The sequence below is a fragment of the Chrysochloris asiatica genome, unplaced genomic scaffold, assembly GCF_000296735.1.
Source record: "Chrysochloris asiatica unplaced genomic scaffold, ChrAsi1.0 scaffold00125, whole genome shotgun sequence".
NCBI classification, from domain to species: Eukaryota; Metazoa; Chordata; class Mammalia; order Afrosoricida; family Chrysochloridae; genus Chrysochloris; species Chrysochloris asiatica.
Window position 1 is genome coordinate 7,581,179 of NW_006408643.1, and position 18,563 is coordinate 7,599,741.

At 51.6% G+C, this 18,563-nt stretch overlaps 1 protein-coding gene across 1 annotated transcript; it reads left to right on the forward strand.

The window, feature by feature from the left end:
* The first annotated feature begins 13,625 nt into the window (after positions 1–13,625).
* On the forward strand, positions 13,626–15,459 carry LINGO3 (leucine rich repeat and Ig domain containing 3). Its single transcript, XM_006868968.1, has one exon. It carries the CDS (start codon positions 13,675–13,677, stop codon positions 15,451–15,453), a length of 1,779 nt encoding a protein of 592 aa, XP_006869030.1. The 5' UTR covers positions 13,626–13,674; the 3' UTR covers positions 15,454–15,459.
* The last annotated feature ends 3,104 nt before the right edge of the window (positions 15,460–18,563 follow it).

Below are 18,563 nucleotides of genomic sequence, written 5' to 3' on the forward strand. Positions count from 1 at the left end.
TAGGTTTCTTTTGATGTCCTAGGTGGGTCCCGTCCCTGCACTTCCGCCGATGCTGAGGTCAGACCCCTGGGGAACTCAGCCCCTTCTGGTCTTCCAGCTCTAGGAGGCAGACTCAAAGCCCCAGGAACAGCTTTCTCCAACCCCCTGCCTGTGTTTGTAACAAACTACCGCAACAAACAACACGAGTCTATGCCTCACAGCCCCGGAGTCAGGGGTCCCACACGGGTCTCACAGGACTGAAATCAGGGTGTCGACTGGCCCCTTCCGGAGGTTCCAGCTGATTATCTTTCTCCATCCAGCTTTTGTATCATCTGGTGGGTCAGTGAAAACGAGGAGGACCCCCAATGACATGGAGTCACACAGTGGCTGCCATGACAGGCTCACACAGTAAACCAATTGTGAGGCTGGCCCAGGATTGGGCAGCGCTTCCTTCTGCTGTGCGTGGGGTTGTTCTGTATCAGGACTGACCCCACAGCACCTAGCAACCACAGAGGTCCTGCAGTCCTTGGCCCGGGGCCCCTTCCTGCCTCTTCCAAGCCAGCAGCCCCATCATCTTCCAGCCTCTTTTTCTCTTTCTGCGTCTGCCTGGCATCTATCTGGTCTGACCCTCCTGCCCCCCTCAGTAAGAACCCTTGTGATTATGTTGTGGAATCCTTAGTCGTGTTGATGATTCACGCGCTTGCTGCTAACCACAAGGCTGTAGATTTGAGTTCACCCAGAGGCACCTCAGAAGAAAGACCTGGTGATTTAATTCTGAAAAAAACACCGCCAGTCGCCAGTCGTTGAAGCCCTGTGGAATGCAGTTCTCCTCTGAGCACAGGGAGCCATTGAGTCTGAGTTCAATTCACAGCAGCCGGTAGGGCGTGGGGGAAGGGGACCGTGTAGGTGATGGCTGATGGGCACTGATTTCTTTTTGGAGTGATGAAAAGGTTCTGAAATTAGGTGGTGGCGATGGTTATTCAGCTGAATGCCCTCAAATCCATCAGATTGTATGTATTTTCAGTGGAAAAAGATGCACCTGTGAAGGCTGGGCCTGTTGCCCCCAGCACCCAGCTCAGTGCCAGGGGTTTAGAAGGTAGACTAGAAACCTGCTGTGTGATTGCCCCCAGCGCCCAGCTCAGTGCCAGGGGTTTAGAAGGTAGACTAGAAACCTGCTGTGTGATTTTGTGTGTGTGTGTTGGGGGGGAGGGGGTTGTCCACGTGGGCCAGCGCTGGCCTGCCTCTGCCGCTGGCCTTGCATCATAATGAGGCTCCGTCCTTGAAACACATGTCCTCTGTCCGCAGGGTCATACCACAACCACTGAGCGCCCTCTGGCCCCAGTGTCCAGGCGGTAGACAAGCCTGGTCTCAAGGGAGGCAGGAAGGTGCTTCCAGAACCAGTCCAGCTGCAGCTCCTTGTTGGGGGTGAGGCTCGCCCCAGGTGCCATGGCTGTGGTGGGGGGCTTAGTTTGTGAGCGACCCCCCCCCAGTCCCTCGGGACTCTCTGTCTCCTCTCTGCCACGTTTCTCTCCCTAGCAGAGATCATTGTTACTCATGTTAGAACATGTGCTCCTTAAAGAGAGGGATTTTAGGGTACGTAAGGTTGGCAGTTCAAACCTACCAGCTGCTCTCGAAAACCCTGTACTTACTTACTGATGAAGATCAAAGACCACAGCCTTCGGTATGGATTGCACCTCAATGTAAAGAAAACAAAGATCCTCACCACTGGACCAAAAAACAACATCCATATAAACGGAGAAAAGATTGAAGTTGTCAAAGACTTCATTTTGTGTGGATCAACCATCAACACTCATGGAAGCACCAGCCAGGAAATCAAACAACACATTGCATTAGGCAAATCTGCTGTACAAGACCTCATTACAAACATGTCAGCTTGAGGACTAAGGTGCGCCTGACCCAAGCCATGGTATTTCAATAGCCTCATATGCATGCGAAAGCTGGACAGTGAATAAGGAAGACTGTAGGAGAATTGATGCTTTTGAGTTGTGGTGTTGGAGAAGAATATTAAAAGTGCCACAGGCTACCAGAAGAACATACCAATCTGTGTTGGAAGTAGTACAACCAGAGTGCTCCTAAGAAGCCAAGATGGCTAGACTTTGTCTCTTATACTTTGGACATATTATCAGGAGGGACCTGGAGAAAGACATCTTGCTAGGTAAAGGGGAGGATCAGCGAAAAAGAGGAAGGCCCCCAAGGAGATGGCCTGACACAGTGGCAGTAGCAATGGGCTCAAGCGTAACAGTTGTGAGGATAGTGCAGGACTGGGCAGTATTGTGTTGTGTTGTGTTGTGTTGTGCACAGGGTCGCTATGAGTCTGAACTGACTCCATGACATACAACAACAATCTACCCAGAGGCACCTTCTGAAAACGTAACTCCTAGAAACCCGTTAGAGCTCAGTTCTACTCTGACCCTCATGGGTCACCGGGAGTCTGGGTTATGGGCAATTGATTTGGTTCTTGTGTACAAATTCCCCGCATTTGCAACAGTACCTGGTATAGTAAATGAATGAGCGAATGAATGAAACAAAAAAAAACAAGCCCAGAATTTAGCAGAGAGGAAGTGCTTGATAAACACTGGATAGTGGTGTGGCTGATTCTTTCCTGTCACCTCTGAGCTTCAGTTTTCCCATCTGACAATGGGGCCTGTGATTCCTGGAGCACTCGACCTGCCTGACCCAAACCCACACCCACACCCACTGCCTTCCTGTGGGTTCCGACTCAGCAGCCCTACAAGACTGAGTCAAGCCGCTCTGGTATGTTTCCAAGGCTGTCACTCTTGATGAGAATAATTGGTGGGTTCAAACTACTGACCTTGGGTTCACAGTCCAGTTCTTAACCCCCACTGTGCCACTAGGGTTTTATCTAAAGCCCCCTTACCCTCTGGCCATCAGCATGCAGGTGGTAGGCCCCTGTGGGTGGTGGTGGGCCCCCAGCATGACTGCACTCTCAGAGCAGGAAGGGAGATCCCCAGGACTGGGGCAGAGAACACCGTCCCACCTGCTCCCTGTGGCCTGCACTCTTGTGGACCAGGCAGAGCTAACTGGTCTGGGCCTCCCATGAAGGGCTACCCAGGGTCCTGTGGTGTGGAGCAAGGAGACGTCCCACCAAGGGCAGTTCCGTGCCTGGACAGGCTCCTGGGTTATCAGGGCCCTTTGGAGACAGGCAACCCCCAATCCCATCCCGAGAGGAGCATGGAAGGAATATAGGATGTGGGGTCCTCGATTCGAGTGCATCAAGGACAGGTTGGGAAACAGCTAAGACCACAGTACCCCCATACCCTGGCCTCCGACCCCCCACTGAGGCCTGGCTCCAGAGAATCAGGTCCAGAGAGGATTGTCCACCTGCTCAGGGTGCCCAGGGATGGAGGTTCCTCCCGTGACCCTCCACCCAAGACCTTCCTGCAGCGTGGTTCACAGTGTCGAGGAATCTAAGGGTCAGAGAGCCCACTCGAATGCCTGGTGCCACAGAACTTCCCTGTTCCTTTCCAAGGACCAGACACGCCCCCTTTGCCCTAATTGTTGCACAGAAGGGCTCAGTGCCCAGGAGGGGTCAGCAGTAGTTCAGCTGCACACTGCCCTCGTCCGATGCCCCGTGGAGGAGATGACAGGGCTGGGCCATGGGGAGAAGTTAGAGTTGAATAAGTAGGTCATTACGTTGTCAGTCTCCCGCCAGTGCCGAGGGATCAGCAAGCCTCTCATCCCAGGAGCTGGAGTAATTATAAGGGAAGTGCTCTGAGCCATCTCCAAGGACTCGCCTTCCAGCCTTTTGACAAGTGAGGTCTGAAGAGGGTCCTCTTGTCATCCAGGGTCACAAGCCAGCAGGACCTGGAGACATCGCTGACTTCATGAGACTGCGAGAATCTCCCTGACACAAGGCTGTCAGCCTCTCATTTCAGAACTGCCTTCCTGACTTCATCCTACGGTGAAGGCCTGCGGGAAGGATTTGTGTTAAACAATATTTTATTTTGACACATCAAAACCCACTCCCATTCCACTGTTTCTACCAATGACGTCAGTCCCATCCTTCTGATCGGGTTAATGTTGTTATTTCTTTATGGATGGTTTCCCTCCCATTGATTTAAACTCCCTGCCTCCAACCTCCATAAGTCCAGCCAGTCTGGATGTAAGAATTTAAAGTTCAGGTTCACGTTTTTCTCCCTATCAAGATCCATCTCTTGTGTCCCTGATCATAGGTTTGGTAGTGGATGTTGGGCACCATCTAGCTCCTCTGGTCTTAAAGCAGAGACGGCTGTGGGTCATGGAGACAGGGAGTCCCGTAGGCGGGTTCCTTCTCTGATTTGGGGATTTCCCTTCTTTTTCTTTTGCTCCAGAGGAATAAAGACAGATAACTACATGTAGTTTTTTAAGTTCCCAGACACTACTCCCCATACTGAGGGAGATACTATGCCAATTAACTGGTTTGCTGTGGGCAAGGTTTTAAAAAATTCTTTCCAACTTAAAAAAAAAAAAATTTAAAAAACAGTTTGGAAAAAAAAACAAAACAAAACAGTTTGGATCTCTCTGACCCTGCATCCACCCTTCCTCTCTCTTCCTCTGCGCCTTCCCCTGACATACTGGCTGAATCCCTTTCTCAGCTATTGTCCCTGATGTCTCACTGGGTAACCCTTCCCAACACCATCTGCATAGCTGACTCTGTGGCTTGTGTTTCTATCTGTTTGCACAAACATTCCTGTTACAGATTAAATTGTTGTTGTTAAGTGTCCTCAAGTCGGTTCTGACTCATAGCAACCCTGTCTAGGGTTTCCAGGGAGCGATGGTGGGTTAGGACCACTGACCAATGCTTAGCTTATATCAGTGCCACACCAGGACGCCATACTGAACTGTGTCTCCCCCAAAATGAGTTAAAATCATAACCCTTGTACCTGTGAAAAGGAGTCCCCGACTGGTTTGCATGTGCTTAGCTGCCAGTCAAATGGTTGAGGTTTGAGTTTACCCAGAAGCACCTGAGAAGCAAGAGGTGGTGATCCCCTCCTGAAAACTCCACTGACGCGAAGTTCTACTCTGACACAGGTGGGGTCACAGTTCCTGTTTGGAAATAGAGGGTTTTCTGTTGCTGTAATAATGAGGTTGCAGTAGAATAGGGTGAGTCCTAAACTTAGTGACTTGTGAGTCATATAAAGAGCAGAAGATACACAAGCCACCCCACCCCACCCCCACACACGGAGGGATAAAGGCCCTGTGTGAGGAGTACCTCTTAAACCAAGGAATCAAGGAATGGTTAGAACCTGCAGAACTAAGACCACAGCATCCGTTAGATCTGCCCACTTGGGGTACATGTGTTACATCAACACTAAGAGACTAAGACCTGCTCAGTAAATTAGAGAATTACAATCCCTCAACATCCACACAATCTTTCCCTGATTTACTTCAATATGGATTACATCTCAATGTCAAGAAAACAAAACTCTTCACCACTGAACCAATAAACAACATTCTTATCAATGGAGAAAAGATTGAAGTTGTCAAGGACTTCATTCTTCTTGGATCAACTATCAATACTCATGGAAGCAGCAGTCAAGAAATCAAATGACATATTGCATTAGGCAAATCTGCTGCACAAGACCTTTTTAAAGTGTTGAAGAGCAAAGATGTCAGCTTGAGGACTAAGGTGCGCCTGACCCAAGCCATGGTATTTTCAATAATCTCATATGGATGCGAAAGCTGGACAGTGAATAAGGAAGACTGTAGAAGAATTGATGCCTTTGAGTTATGGTGTTGGAGGAGAATATTGAAAGTGCCATGGGCTGCCAAAAGAACCAACAGATCTGTGTTGGAGGAAGTGCAGCCAGAGTGCTCCTTGGAGGCCAGGATGGCCAAACCTCATCTTTCATTCTTTGGATATATTGTCAGGAGAAGGAAATCATGTTTGGTAAGGTGGAGGGTCAGAGAAAAAGAGGAAGACCCCCAACGAGATGGATTGGCCAAGTGGCAGCATTGATGGACTCAAGCGTGGCAGTGGTAGTGAGACTGGCCCAGGATCGGACAGTGTTTCATTTTGCTGTGCATAAGGTTGCTATGAGTCGGTACTGACTCGACGGCACCTCACAACAACAACAGCGTCAGAAACCGTAGAGAGCAGTCCCACTCTGTCCTTTGTTGGGTTATGGTGACTCGACTCGATAGCAGTGAGCTTGGATACAGTAATCCCCAGACTCTGGGAAGGTGTAGTATTTACCTCCTCTGTAAACCACAAGGTCCGTGGTTCGAGCCCAGCAGCCACTCTGTGGGCAAAAGATGAGGCTTTCTGCTTCCGTGAAAGTTTTAAAAGCCTCAGCAGCCTATACAGGGTCACCGTGGGTCAGAACCAACTTGACGGAACTTAACAACAAGTATCTGTTCGCTTCAGAAAAGCCCTCAGTTCCATTGGTTATTATATCCTGCCACCTGGAAAATTCCTGACATGCCGTTGAGTTCTGTCCCCCGAAATAATCTCCTCAAGTTCTAACCCTGGCACCCTATTTAGAAACAGGGAATCTCAGTATCACTTGTGTGGTACTGACTCTGACTCTGACTCATGGAGACCCTGTGTGTGTCAGAGTAGAACTGTGCTCCAGAGGGGTCTCTCTTTAAATAATTTATTTTGTTATTGTCATTGGATTCCTGGTGTGGTACAGGATCAGCATTGGACTGTGAACCACAAGGTTGACAGTTCAAGCCCACCAGCTGCTCCTCAGAAACCCCATACAGAATCGCTGTGAGTTGAAGTTGACTCAACAACACTTAACAACAACAACAACAACAATGAGAATATGGAGTCCTGATCTGACGCCGTCAGGTAAAACACTGGACCGCAAAGTCCGTTTGAACCACAAGGTCAGTGGTTCAAACCCACCAGCTGCTCCTTGGAAACCCTAGACAGGGTCATTGCTATGACTTGTAACCGACTCAGTGACACTGAGAATATACACAGCAAAAATAAATTCAACATCAACCATTTCTCCATGAACGACTCGGGACATGGTTGGTATGTTTTCTTTCTAAACTGTCCTTTCCTTATTAACAGAAGTTCCCCTGCCCCCCAAGGTTCCCATGTAACCTTTCGCAGTTGTCATTGGATCCTTAGAAAGGTCAGGCTTTCCGTGGCTGATCTTTTGGAAGCAAATCGTCAGGCCTTTCTCTGAGATGCCTGTGAGTGGACTCGAACCGCCAACCTTTCGGTTAGCAGCTAAGGGTGTGAACTGTTTGTGCCACTCAGGATACAACCCCCCCCCCCCAAAAAAAAAAAAAAAAATCCATTGCTGATTTAGACTCACAGGAACCCTACAAGATAGAGGAGAACTGCCCCGTAGGGTTCCCGAAGCTGTAAATCTTTACAGGAAGCAGATTGCCACATAGTTCTCCCTTGGAGTGGCTGGTAGATTTGAATTGCTGACCTTTCAGTTCACAGCTGATTGTTTTAAAAAACTGCACCACCAGGTCATGTACAAACTCTCCCCCAAATTGCATGCAATTCCTCTCTAGCAATAAACTAGTAGTTACCTGGGGATCCACAGGTATATTTTCACCTTCCTTTCTCAAAGAGTATCCAGGGAGGTAGGAGCCACACACATAGGCGCCCAACTCATAAGGCTGTGCATTTGTGTGTGGAAGCTGAAATGGGCCAAGGAGGGCTGGGGGACTGCCTGGGGGCCTTCAGCTGCCAAGATGCTGAAAATAACTGCCTGGCACATGGGAGGCAGCCAAGCTGAAGGGACTGGGCAGCCGCCAACCAGCCACCAGCTGGCCATCCCTCCCTCTGCAACCCCAGCCCCAGGGTCTGGGCTGTAGTCAAACTGTGTGTGTGTGGGGGGGGGTGTAGCGGGGAGAGCAGCTCGGTTCAGTGCATCCATCCTAGCCTCCATCTGGCCCAGGAACCTTCCCACTGCCTCTGCTAGCCTCACCCCAGGGCCTTTGCATGGGCTGTTCCCCTTCCCTGGAAGAAGCTCCACTGGGCACTTGCTGCTCATCTTCACAGACTCCATCCTCTCCTCTGACCCAGTCACCTGTCCGACCATGGCCCCATCCTTCAAGCCCTATAGACCTGTGACTTGATTGTTTCATATATTTAAGTTTTTATTGTAGTGGAAACTGACGTGAACAAAGTGTGTTCCATCCCAACATGCACTTTTCTTACTGTCCTTTTCCACCACCATAAACATAACCTCACTTCTCCCCCTCCTGTTCCCCTCCCCCATCCCCTCCCCCAATTGTTGTTTAGGTGCCATGGAGTCGGCACCAACTCACAGCGACAGAACGCAGCACTGCCCGGTCCTGGGCCTACCTCAATCCATGCTATGTTTGAGCCCATCACTGCTGCCACTTTGCCAGTCCAGCTCATTGGGGGTTGTGGGGGGGGGTCTTCTCTTTTTCTTCACTTTACCAAGAATGATGTCCTTCTCCAAGGATTCGTCCCTCCTGACAATATGTTCGAATTATGAGATGAAATTTGGCCATCCTGGCTTCCAAAGAGCATTCTGGCTGTATTTCTTCCAACAGAAATTTGTTTGTTCTTTTGGCAGCCCATGGTACTTTTAATATCTTCCTCCAACACCATAGTTCAAATGCATCAATTCTTCTATGGTCTTCTTTATTCACCGTCCAGCTTTCACATGCATGTGAGATTATTGGAAATACCATGTGTTTGCATCAAGCACACCTTAGTCCTCAAACTGACATCTTTGCTCTTCAACACTTTAAAAAAGTCTTGTGCAGCAGATTAGCCTAATGCAATATGTTGTTTGATTTCTTGACTGCTGCTTCCATGAGTGTTGATAGTTGATCCAAGAAGAATGAAGTCCTTGACAACTTCATACTTTTCTCCACTGATAAGAATGTTGTTTATTGGTCCAGTGGTGAGGATTTTTGTTTTCTTGATATTGAGATGCAACCCATACCCAAGGCTGTGGTCTTTGATCTTCATTAGTAAGTATTTTAAGTCCTCTTCGCTTTCAGCAAGCAAGGTTGTATCATCTGCATATCGCAGGTTGTTCATGAGTCTTCCTCCAACCTGGATGCCACGTTTTTCTTCATAGAACCCAGCCTCTCGGATTATTTGCTCAGCATACAGGTTCAATAAGTATGGTAAAAGAATACAACCATGGTGCACACCTTTCCTAATTTTAAACCATTCAGTGTTCCCTGGTTCTATTCAAATAACTGCCTCTTGGTCCATGTACAGATTCCTCATGAGCACAACTAAGTGTTCTGGAATACTCACACTTCGCAATGTTGTCCAGAGCTTATCACGAGCCATACAATCGAAGTGCCAACATGTCACTTCTGACTCATAGTGACACTGTATAGGGTTTCCGAGGAGGGTCTTTGAACTGCCCATCTTGCTGTACTAGCAGTATAATGCTTCCCCTACAGCACCACACCAGGACTCCTCTCTCCCACCCCCACTAACCACTCATCTTTGGTTTCCATGTATTTTGTTTATTTCATAAAAGTGACATTGTATTTTGTCCTTCTGAGACTTGTCTTGCACATCTTGTTGCTGTAGAATTCACCTCACACGCAAGAGGTTCGATACCGGGTGGAAACAGACCACTTCAATGAGGCACTTTGTGGAGCGCAGTGGGTTATGCACTGGACAACTAATCACAAAGTCAGAAGTTCAAACCCACCAATCGCTATGTGGGAGAAAGATGAGGCAGGCAGTTACTGTAAAGATTTACTGTCTCTAGGTCGCTGTGAATAGGAATCAGTTAGGGGGAAGCGGGGTGGGTTTGGGTTCTTTATTTTGTTCCACATCATGTTTTCAGCATTCCCCCATGTTGTGAAGAGCATGAGGACTTCATTTCTCTTTATGGCCACATAATATTCCCCAGTGTAGCTGGACCGCACTGTGTTTACTGTGATCTGTGATGTCTCTGCCTCGCCTGTATGAATCTTGCTGCTGTGAACATGTGAGTATAGGTCTGTGTAAATGTAGGTTCTCATTTTTGTTGGAAATTGATGGGTTCATAGGTATTAGTGGCTTGGTAGAATTCTTACCTTCTTTGCAGAAGATGCGCCCCGGTGTGCCATTGTTGGATAAGCTCTGGACTGCAAACTGCAAGGTTGGTGGTTCAAACCCACCACCTGCTCTCAAAACCGTCTGCTGCAGGGGTGAGGAACCTTCTTTTTCTGCCAAGGGTCATTTGGATACTTATAACATCATTCGCGGACCACACAAAATTATCAAATTAAAAATGTCCCTGCTATATTTGGTGAAATATTTCATTAACTCACCCCTAATGTGATGGCATTAGGCAATTATTGCATTAGGCAAATCTGCTGCACAGGAACTTTTTAAAGTGTTGAAGAGCAGAGATGTCAGCTTGAGGACTAAGGTGTGCCTGACCCAAACCATGGTATTTTCAATAGCCTCATATGCATGCGAAAGCTGGACAGTGAATAAGGAAGATCGTAGAATTGATGCCTTAGAGTTGTGGTGTTGGAGGAGAATACTCAAAGTGCCATGGACTGCCAGAAGAACCAATAGATCTGTGTTGGAAGAAGTGCAGCCAGAGTGCTCCTTGGAGGCCAGGATGGCTAAGCTTCATCTCTCCTACTTTGGACATATTGTCAGGAGGGGACAGTTGCTGGAGAAGGATGTCATGCTGGGTAAGGTGGAGGGTCAGAGAAAAAGAGGAAGACCTCCAACGAGATGGATCAGCCAGGTGGCATCATTGATGGGCTCAAGTGTGGCAGCGGTAGTGAGGTTGGCCCAGGATCGGACATTGTTTCATTCTGCTGTGCATGGGGTGGCTATGAGTCGGTTCTGACTCGATGGCACCTGACAACAGCAACAACAAATGTGATGGCTGGAACTGCGGTTGCCTTGGCAGAGCCAGACCAAATGATTCTGCAGGTCTTATACGGTCCTCGTGTGGTGCTGGGGATTAATACACTGGACTGCAAGGTTGGTTTGAACCACAAGGTTGGCAGTTAAAGCTCACCAGCTGCGCCTCGGAAACCCTATATACAGGGTTGCTGTGAGTTGGAACCCAAAGACACTTAGCAACAACAACATATGGCCCTTGGGCTGGACATTCCCCAACCCTGTTCTCCTGGGTTGCTGTGAGTCAGAAGTGACACCAACAACAACAACAATGCACAAAGTAAGGAGCCCTCATAGTATAGGGGGTTTACGGTGTTTAACTGCTAACCAAGGAGCTCTGGTAGCATAGTGGTTACGAATCGGGCTGTAAACCTCATGGTCAGCAGTTCGAAACTACCACCTGTTCCGCAGGAGAAAGATGAGGCTTTCTGCTCCTGTAAAGATTTATAGCCTCGGAAACGCTGTACAGGGTCGCTATGAGCTGGAACTGACACCACGGCACATCACCACCACACCACCAAGTGGTCAGCAATTGGAACCTGAAAAACTGTGAATCACTACCCGAGAGCCCTCTCTTCTCCACTGAGTTCAGTAAACCATTGCCTTATTTGGTAATTCATTGCCGTGGCCACACAGAACTCAGACAGTACTCACAGTTAGAGGGTTTATTAGGGAAGTTTGTTGTTGTTGTTGTGATGTGCCGTGGAGTCGGTTCTGACTCATAGTGACCCTGTACAAGGTTTCCAAGGCTATAAATCCTTACGGGAGCAGAAAGCCTCATCTTTTTCCCACAAAACAGCTGGTAGTTTCGAACTGCTGACCTTAAGGTTCGCAGCCCGATTCGTAACCACTACGCTACCAGAGCTCCTTTAGGGGGTAAGTTGTTGTTGTTGTTGTTGTTAAGTGCCGTTGAGTCGGTTCTGACCCATAGCGACCCTGTACAGGGTTTCTGAGGGTGTAAATCCTTACGGGAGTAGAAAGCCTCATCTTTCTCCCGTGGAGCGGCTGGTAGTTTCGAACCGCTGACCTTAAGGTTCGCAGCCCGATTCGTAACCACTACGCTACCAGAGCTCCTTGAGGGGGTAAGTTAGCAGGTTACAATTCAGGGGCAGAAATGCTCAGGGCACCGGTGTTCCAGTCAGCGGGAACAGGACACACCACTCCACCATAAGCCTCACCTGAAGGCACTGGACTCTGGCTCTCTGGGTCAGCAAACTGAACACCCCCACTTTAGTGCCTGGAAGTACCCCACTCCACAAGCAAGCTTCCTGCCCAAAGTCACTCAGCTTTACTTGCAAAAAGTAAAGACATCACAGATAACGGTAAATACAGTGCGGGCCATCTACACTGGGGAATATTGGTTGATTACTTGGTTATGTGCCTTGGACTCGGTTCCAACCCATAGCGACCCTGTACAGGGTTTCCGAGGCTGTATATCTTTACGGGAGCAGAAGGCCTCATCTTTCTCCCGTGGAACAGCTGGTAGTTTCTAACTGCTGACCTTACGGTTCGCAGCCTTACACGGCCATAAAGAGAAATAAAGTCCTCACGCTCTCCACAACGTAGGGGAATGCTGAAAACATGATACTGAACGAAATAAAAAACCCAAACCCAGCCCACTTCCCCCTAGCTGATTCCAACTCATAGCGACCTAAAGATAGTAAATCTTTACGGCAGCAGACTGCCTCATCTTTCTCCCATGGAGCGACTGGTGGGTTTGAACATGGTGAGCTTATTGAAAATACCATGGCTTGGGTCAGGCACAATTTAGTCCTCAAACTGACATCTTTGCTCTTGAACACTTTAAAGAGGTCTTGGGCAGCAGATTTGCCTAACGCAAAATGTCGTTTGGTTTATTGAGTGCTGCTTCCATGAATGCTGATAGTTGATCTAAGCAAAATGATGTTTTTGACACCTTCATTCCTTTCTCTGTTTATCATGATGTTACTGGTCCAGCTGTATGGATTTCTGTTTTCTTTACATTGAGATGCAACCCATACTTTGATCTTCATCAGTAAGTATTTTAAGTCTTTTTGCTTCCAACAAGCAACGTTGTATTGTCTGCATATCACAGGCTAGAAGAGATTTATTAAATACTTCACTATGCTACAGAACCCACCCACCGGCCCCTCTGAGGGAGAAAGAGGCTGTGTCTCCTTCTATAAAGATGACAGCTTCGGAAACCCCATGAGCATTTCTACTCCATCCTGTGGTGATGGTATGGGTCAGAATTGATTTGTTGGCAATGGGATTGGGTTTTAGGGCTTTTTGTGAGGTTTTTTTTGGGGGGGTGGGGTGGCGGTTATCCAGGAGACCTGAGTACAATTCCCAGCAAGGCATTTGACGCACAGTGACCAGTAAGTTTGCTTGTGAAGGCTTCCATGTTGCTAGGATGCTGAACCAGGTTTTCAGCAGAGCTTCTAGAATAAGACTAGGAAGCAAGACCTGGGATCAACTTCCAAAAGTCAAACCATTGAAAACCCTGGTGGATCACAACGGTCTAATTAACAACTCATTGTGGAGATGGCGCCGGGCTGGGCAGCGTTTACTTCCGTTCCGTTGTGCACGGGGTAAGATAGCACCCATGGCCTTTAGTTTGAATTTGAGGGATGACCTCTCACAGATGGAGATGGAGATGGAAATGGAAATGGGGTGGCAATAAAGGCTGCTCAGTGGCGCCCCCTGGAAGCGGTGCACCTTCCACGCCTTAAGTCCGCCCTGCACAAGGCTGCTTAGACACTCACGGGAGTCTCGAAGGGTGGGGGGCAGTACAGCGCTGACACGCCCCCCTCCTGCCCCGCAGGTGTCCAGGAGGATGGTGGCGCGGCCCTAGGCCCAGGCTCCCCACCATGACCTGCTGGCTGCGCGTCCTGAGCCTGCAGCTGTTGCTTCTACCAGCGGCCCCACCGTCCGCCGGGAGCTGCCCAGCGCGCTGCGAGTGCTCCTCCCAGACGCGGGCCGTGGCCTGTTCGCGCCGCCGGCTGACCGCCGTGCCGGACGGCATCCCGGCAGAGACGCGCGTGCTGGAGCTCAGCCGGAACCGCATCCGCTGCCTAAATCCAGGCGACCTGGCCCCGCTGCCGCAGTTGGAGGAGCTGGACCTGAATGACAACGTGATCGCGCACGTGGAGCCCGGCGCCTTCGACGACCTCCCACGCCTGCGGATTCTGCGGCTACGGGGCAACCAGCTCAAGCTCATCCCGCCCGGGGTCTTCACACGCCTGGCCAACCTGACGCTGCTGGACCTCAGCGAGAACAAGCTGGTCATTCTGCTGGACTACACCTTCCAGGACCTGCGGAGCCTACGGCGGCTCGAGGTGGGCGACAACGACCTGGTCTTCATCTCCCGACGCGCCTTCGCAGGGCTGCTGGCCCTGGAGGAACTGACGCTGGAACGCTGCAACCTCACAGCGCTGTCGGCCGAGTCACTGGGCCACCTGCGAGGCCTGGGGGCCCTGCGTTTGCGCCACCTAGCTATCGCCGCGCTGGAGGACCAGAACTTCCAGAAACTTCCGGGGCTGCTACACCTGGAGATTGACAACTGGCCGCTACTGCAGGAGGTGACCGCCGGCAGCCTGCAGGGCCTCAATCTGACCTCGCTGTCCGTCACCCACACCAACATCAGTGCCGTGCCGGCCGCCGCCCTGAGCCAGCAGGCCCACCTCACCTGCCTCAATCTGTCCTTCAACCCCATCAGCACCGTGCCCCGAGGGTCCTTCCGCGACCTGGTCCGGCTGCGAGAGCTGCACCTGGCCGGGGCCCTGTTGGCCGTGGTCGAACCCCAGGCTTTTCTGGGGCTGCGGCAAATCCGCCTGCTCAACCTCTCCAACAACCTACTGTCCACCCTGGAGGAGTGTACCTTCCACTCGGTCAACACGCTGGAGACGCTTCGAGTGGACGGCAACCCGCTGGCCTGCGACTGCCGCCTGCTGTGGATCGTCCAGCGCCGCAAGACCCTCAACTTCGACGGGCGGCTGCCAGCCTGCGCCACGCCAGCCGAGGTCCGCGGGGACGCCCTCCGTGACCTGCCGGACTCCACGCTGTTCGAGTACTTTGTGTGCCGAAAGCCCAAAATCCGCGAGAGGCGGCTGCAGCACACAGCGGTCACTGCCGGAGAGGACGTCCACTTCTTCTGTCGGGCCGAGGGCGAGCCGGCGCCCACGGTGGCCTGGGTGACGCCCCAGCACCGCGTGGTGACCGCCAGCAGCGGCGGGCGGGCGCGAGTACTGCAGGATGGCACGCTGGAAATCCTGGACGCCCGGCCGCAGGACAGTGGCACCTACACGTGCGTGGCCAGCAACGCCGGCGGCAACGACACCTACTTCGCCACGCTGACGGTACAGGCTGAGCCGGCCACCAACCGGACCCTGGGCGAGGGGCGCAACGAGACGCAGGCGGCTGCCCGCTTCCCGCTGGACCTAACCACGATCTTGGTGTCCACGGCCATGGGCTGCATCACCTTCCTGGGCGTCGTCCTCTTTTGCTTCCTTTTGCTGTTTGTGTGGAGCCGTGGCCGTGGGCAACATAAAAACAACTTCTCGGTGGAGTACTCCTTCCGGAAGGTTGATGGACCTGCCACGGCCGCTGGCCAGGGGGGCGCCCGCAAATTCAACATGAAGATGATCTGAGGGCTCCCGAGGAGTGCGGTGGGAGGGGGACGGGGGTGCCCAGCCGGGGAGTCCGGCCCTCCAGTCAGCCCTGGCTGGCTCATTTTACTTACTACCTATGCATCATCCCGGAAGTCCTGGGGTGGCACCGTGGGTTAACGCGCCAGACTGCAAAGCCGTTTGAACTGCAAGGTCGGCGGTTCGAGCTCACCAGCTGCTCCTCGGAAACCCTCTACAGGGTCGCTATGGGTCGGAACCGACTCGACGGCACTTCACAACAACAACAACAACATGCATCATCCGGAGGGGGCGGCTGTGAGTTGGCTCCCAGCAGAACTTCCTCTTTTTTGGTAGCAACTCAACCACAGGACCCATTTTTTTTCATTCTGACTCATCTTTCACAATTTCTCAAGTTTTCTAAAGGTTTCGACCTGTGTCTTCCTGCCTCGCCCTGGCTGCTGAGCTGGGTTGGGGGCTGGGCTCCTTTCTACCAACCCAGGTAGGGGTGTGGGGCTCCGGAAGAGCGGTGTCCTCGTGCCGTGTAGTTCACTCCCAGGTCGCACTCGCTGGTGCCCCGAGGGTTCCCCTCCACCCCATGCAGGGCTCACACCAACAGGATATGGTTTACACCTGGACCCTCCCAGAGTCCCAAAGTCCCCAAAGGGGCGGTATGCAGAAAGCCTGGTTTGTTTACGTCTGGACACGGTACACTTCACACCTGGGACACACACAGGCCCTGACCCAGAGGCGCTACAAGGGCATACAGACATACCGGAGAACATGCATCCATCATGTGGGGGCACACACATCATACATCCGGGACATGAACAGTTCACACCTGAGATATACAGCTCACACCCAGACACATTCAATTCACACCTGTGACACACACAGCTCACACCCAGGACATATTCAACTAACACCTGGGACACACTCTGCTCACGATTGGGACACAGGTCTACCTGAGACACATTCAGCTCACACCAAGGACAGGTCACACCTGAGATACACAGCTCACACCCAGACCCATTCAACTCACACCCAGGACACACTCTGCTCACGCCTGGGACACACTCCGCTCACACCTGGGACACAGCTCATACCCAGATACATTCAACTCACACCTGGGACACTCTGCTCACACCAAGAAGGTGCACAGCTCACACTCTAGATGCTCACAGATCACACCTGGGATTCATACCACTCACACCTAGACATACATCTCAGACCCAGTATACACTACTTGGACCCTGGACACACTCAGTTCACACCTGGGACATGCTCAGCTCACACCCGGGACACGCTCAGCTCACACCCAAGACATGATGCAGAACTCCCAGCCCAAATGCTCACGGCTCACACCACTCCCACCTGGACACACAGCTCAGACCCAATGCATACTCTGCTCACACCCAGGACACACACAGTTCACACCCAAGATGCTCACAGCTCACACCCAAACACAGCTCACAACTGCGATGCGCACTGCTTACACGCAGGACACACACAGCTCACCCAGACACACTCCCTTCACACCTAGAACATCCACTGTTCACACCCAGACATGGTCAGGACACACTCAACCCACAACCAGGACAGACACACAGCTCCCACCTGATGCCCACTCAGCAGAGCATGTCTGGTGCCGGTCTCAGAAGCTGAGGCCTGGCTGAGAGGGTCAGGCTCACCCTAAGGGGTCCAGCACACCCAGGTAGTTACAACATGCTTCTTTCACACCTGCTCTCCCGACTCCCTCACCCATGGAGCCCCATCCCCACCCTGGTAAGCCATCCCCTCAGTGGCCTCCCTCCCCTAACAGCTGCCACTAGTTCCCTGGACTACGGGTATGGGAGATGCCCACTCATGCAGCCCCTGGGGGGTGGGAGGGTCTTCAACAAGTCAGCTGGTAGGACCACTACCCTTGGGTCCACGCTGACCACCAAGCCAACCTCAGACTGAGCCCCCATGTGGCCCCCAACACATTGCTACTATGGGGACTAAAACCACAGAGTGTGGGGGCCCCATGCAGAGGCAGCAATGGAGGGCAAGGCTAGAGAAGGGAGTTCAGAGAGAGGGGGTCTGGGCCTGGGTCATTGGAAGGAGAGGAGGGTGGGGGTAACTATGGAGCTAGGGATTGTGGGTGGTGAGCAGATCGTGGCTCCATTTCAAACAGAACTCCTCAGAGTCACTACCATCTTGCTGTACAGGTGATAAGCTCCCCATCACTGGGGGTAAGCCAGCTGGAGCTGAGGGTTTTCAGAAGTATTCAGACACCAGACAAGGTCCTTCCCTGCTTGGGTTGCCCCAACCTAGGAAGACTACAATTAGGGCATTGTGGGCACAGGGCACAGGAAATATGGCAGGGCCTGACTTCAAGCCAGAAAGGAGCTTGGCCACTTACTCCAGGAGATTAAAAAGTGTCCTCACAGACTTTGTAGGAAGTCCCTGCCTGGAGCAGAGCTAAGTGACCTCAGTTGGGGACTGGGGACCACTCGGACTATAAGTTTCCTCCTCTGTAATGGGTCTGAGGGTCAAGTCCATTTGCTGTGTATGTAGAGGCCAGGCCCAGGAACTGGACATCACGAGAGTCCGATATTTTGCTGTGTATGTAGAGGCCAGGCCTATGAACTGGACATCACGAGAGTCAGAGACTGGATTTTGGATTCCACACAATCTTTCTGAAATGAGCCAGAGAAAAAGCGGCAGGAACCCTGGAGGCTTGGGCGGAGCTCAGAAGGAGACCTGAGCCATTTGGGGTGGGGACTGTGGCAGGGAAGCTCTAGTCCTACCCATCATGTAAACACAGCCCCTTTCCCAGCTAGGGTGGCACCCTGCTTCTGACCCCAGGGGTGTCAGGACACAGGTGAGGGGTGAGGGGGCATTCTGCAGCTTCAAACTTCACCCTGGGTGTGGCAGAACCAACTACGTTTTTTCCTCCTGACCTCGTTACCATGACAACCCTGAGGGCCCCTCAACATGACATCCAAAGTGCCTTTTAGCCTCATGGAAGATGGGTGGGGTATGTTCCCTGCAGCTTTAGGATTAGCAGGGTGACTGTGTGATTGGACTTCCTGGCCCCTCTGATGTCTCTCCTTCCCAAGTGGACACGAGACCCCACCCCCACCAGCCTC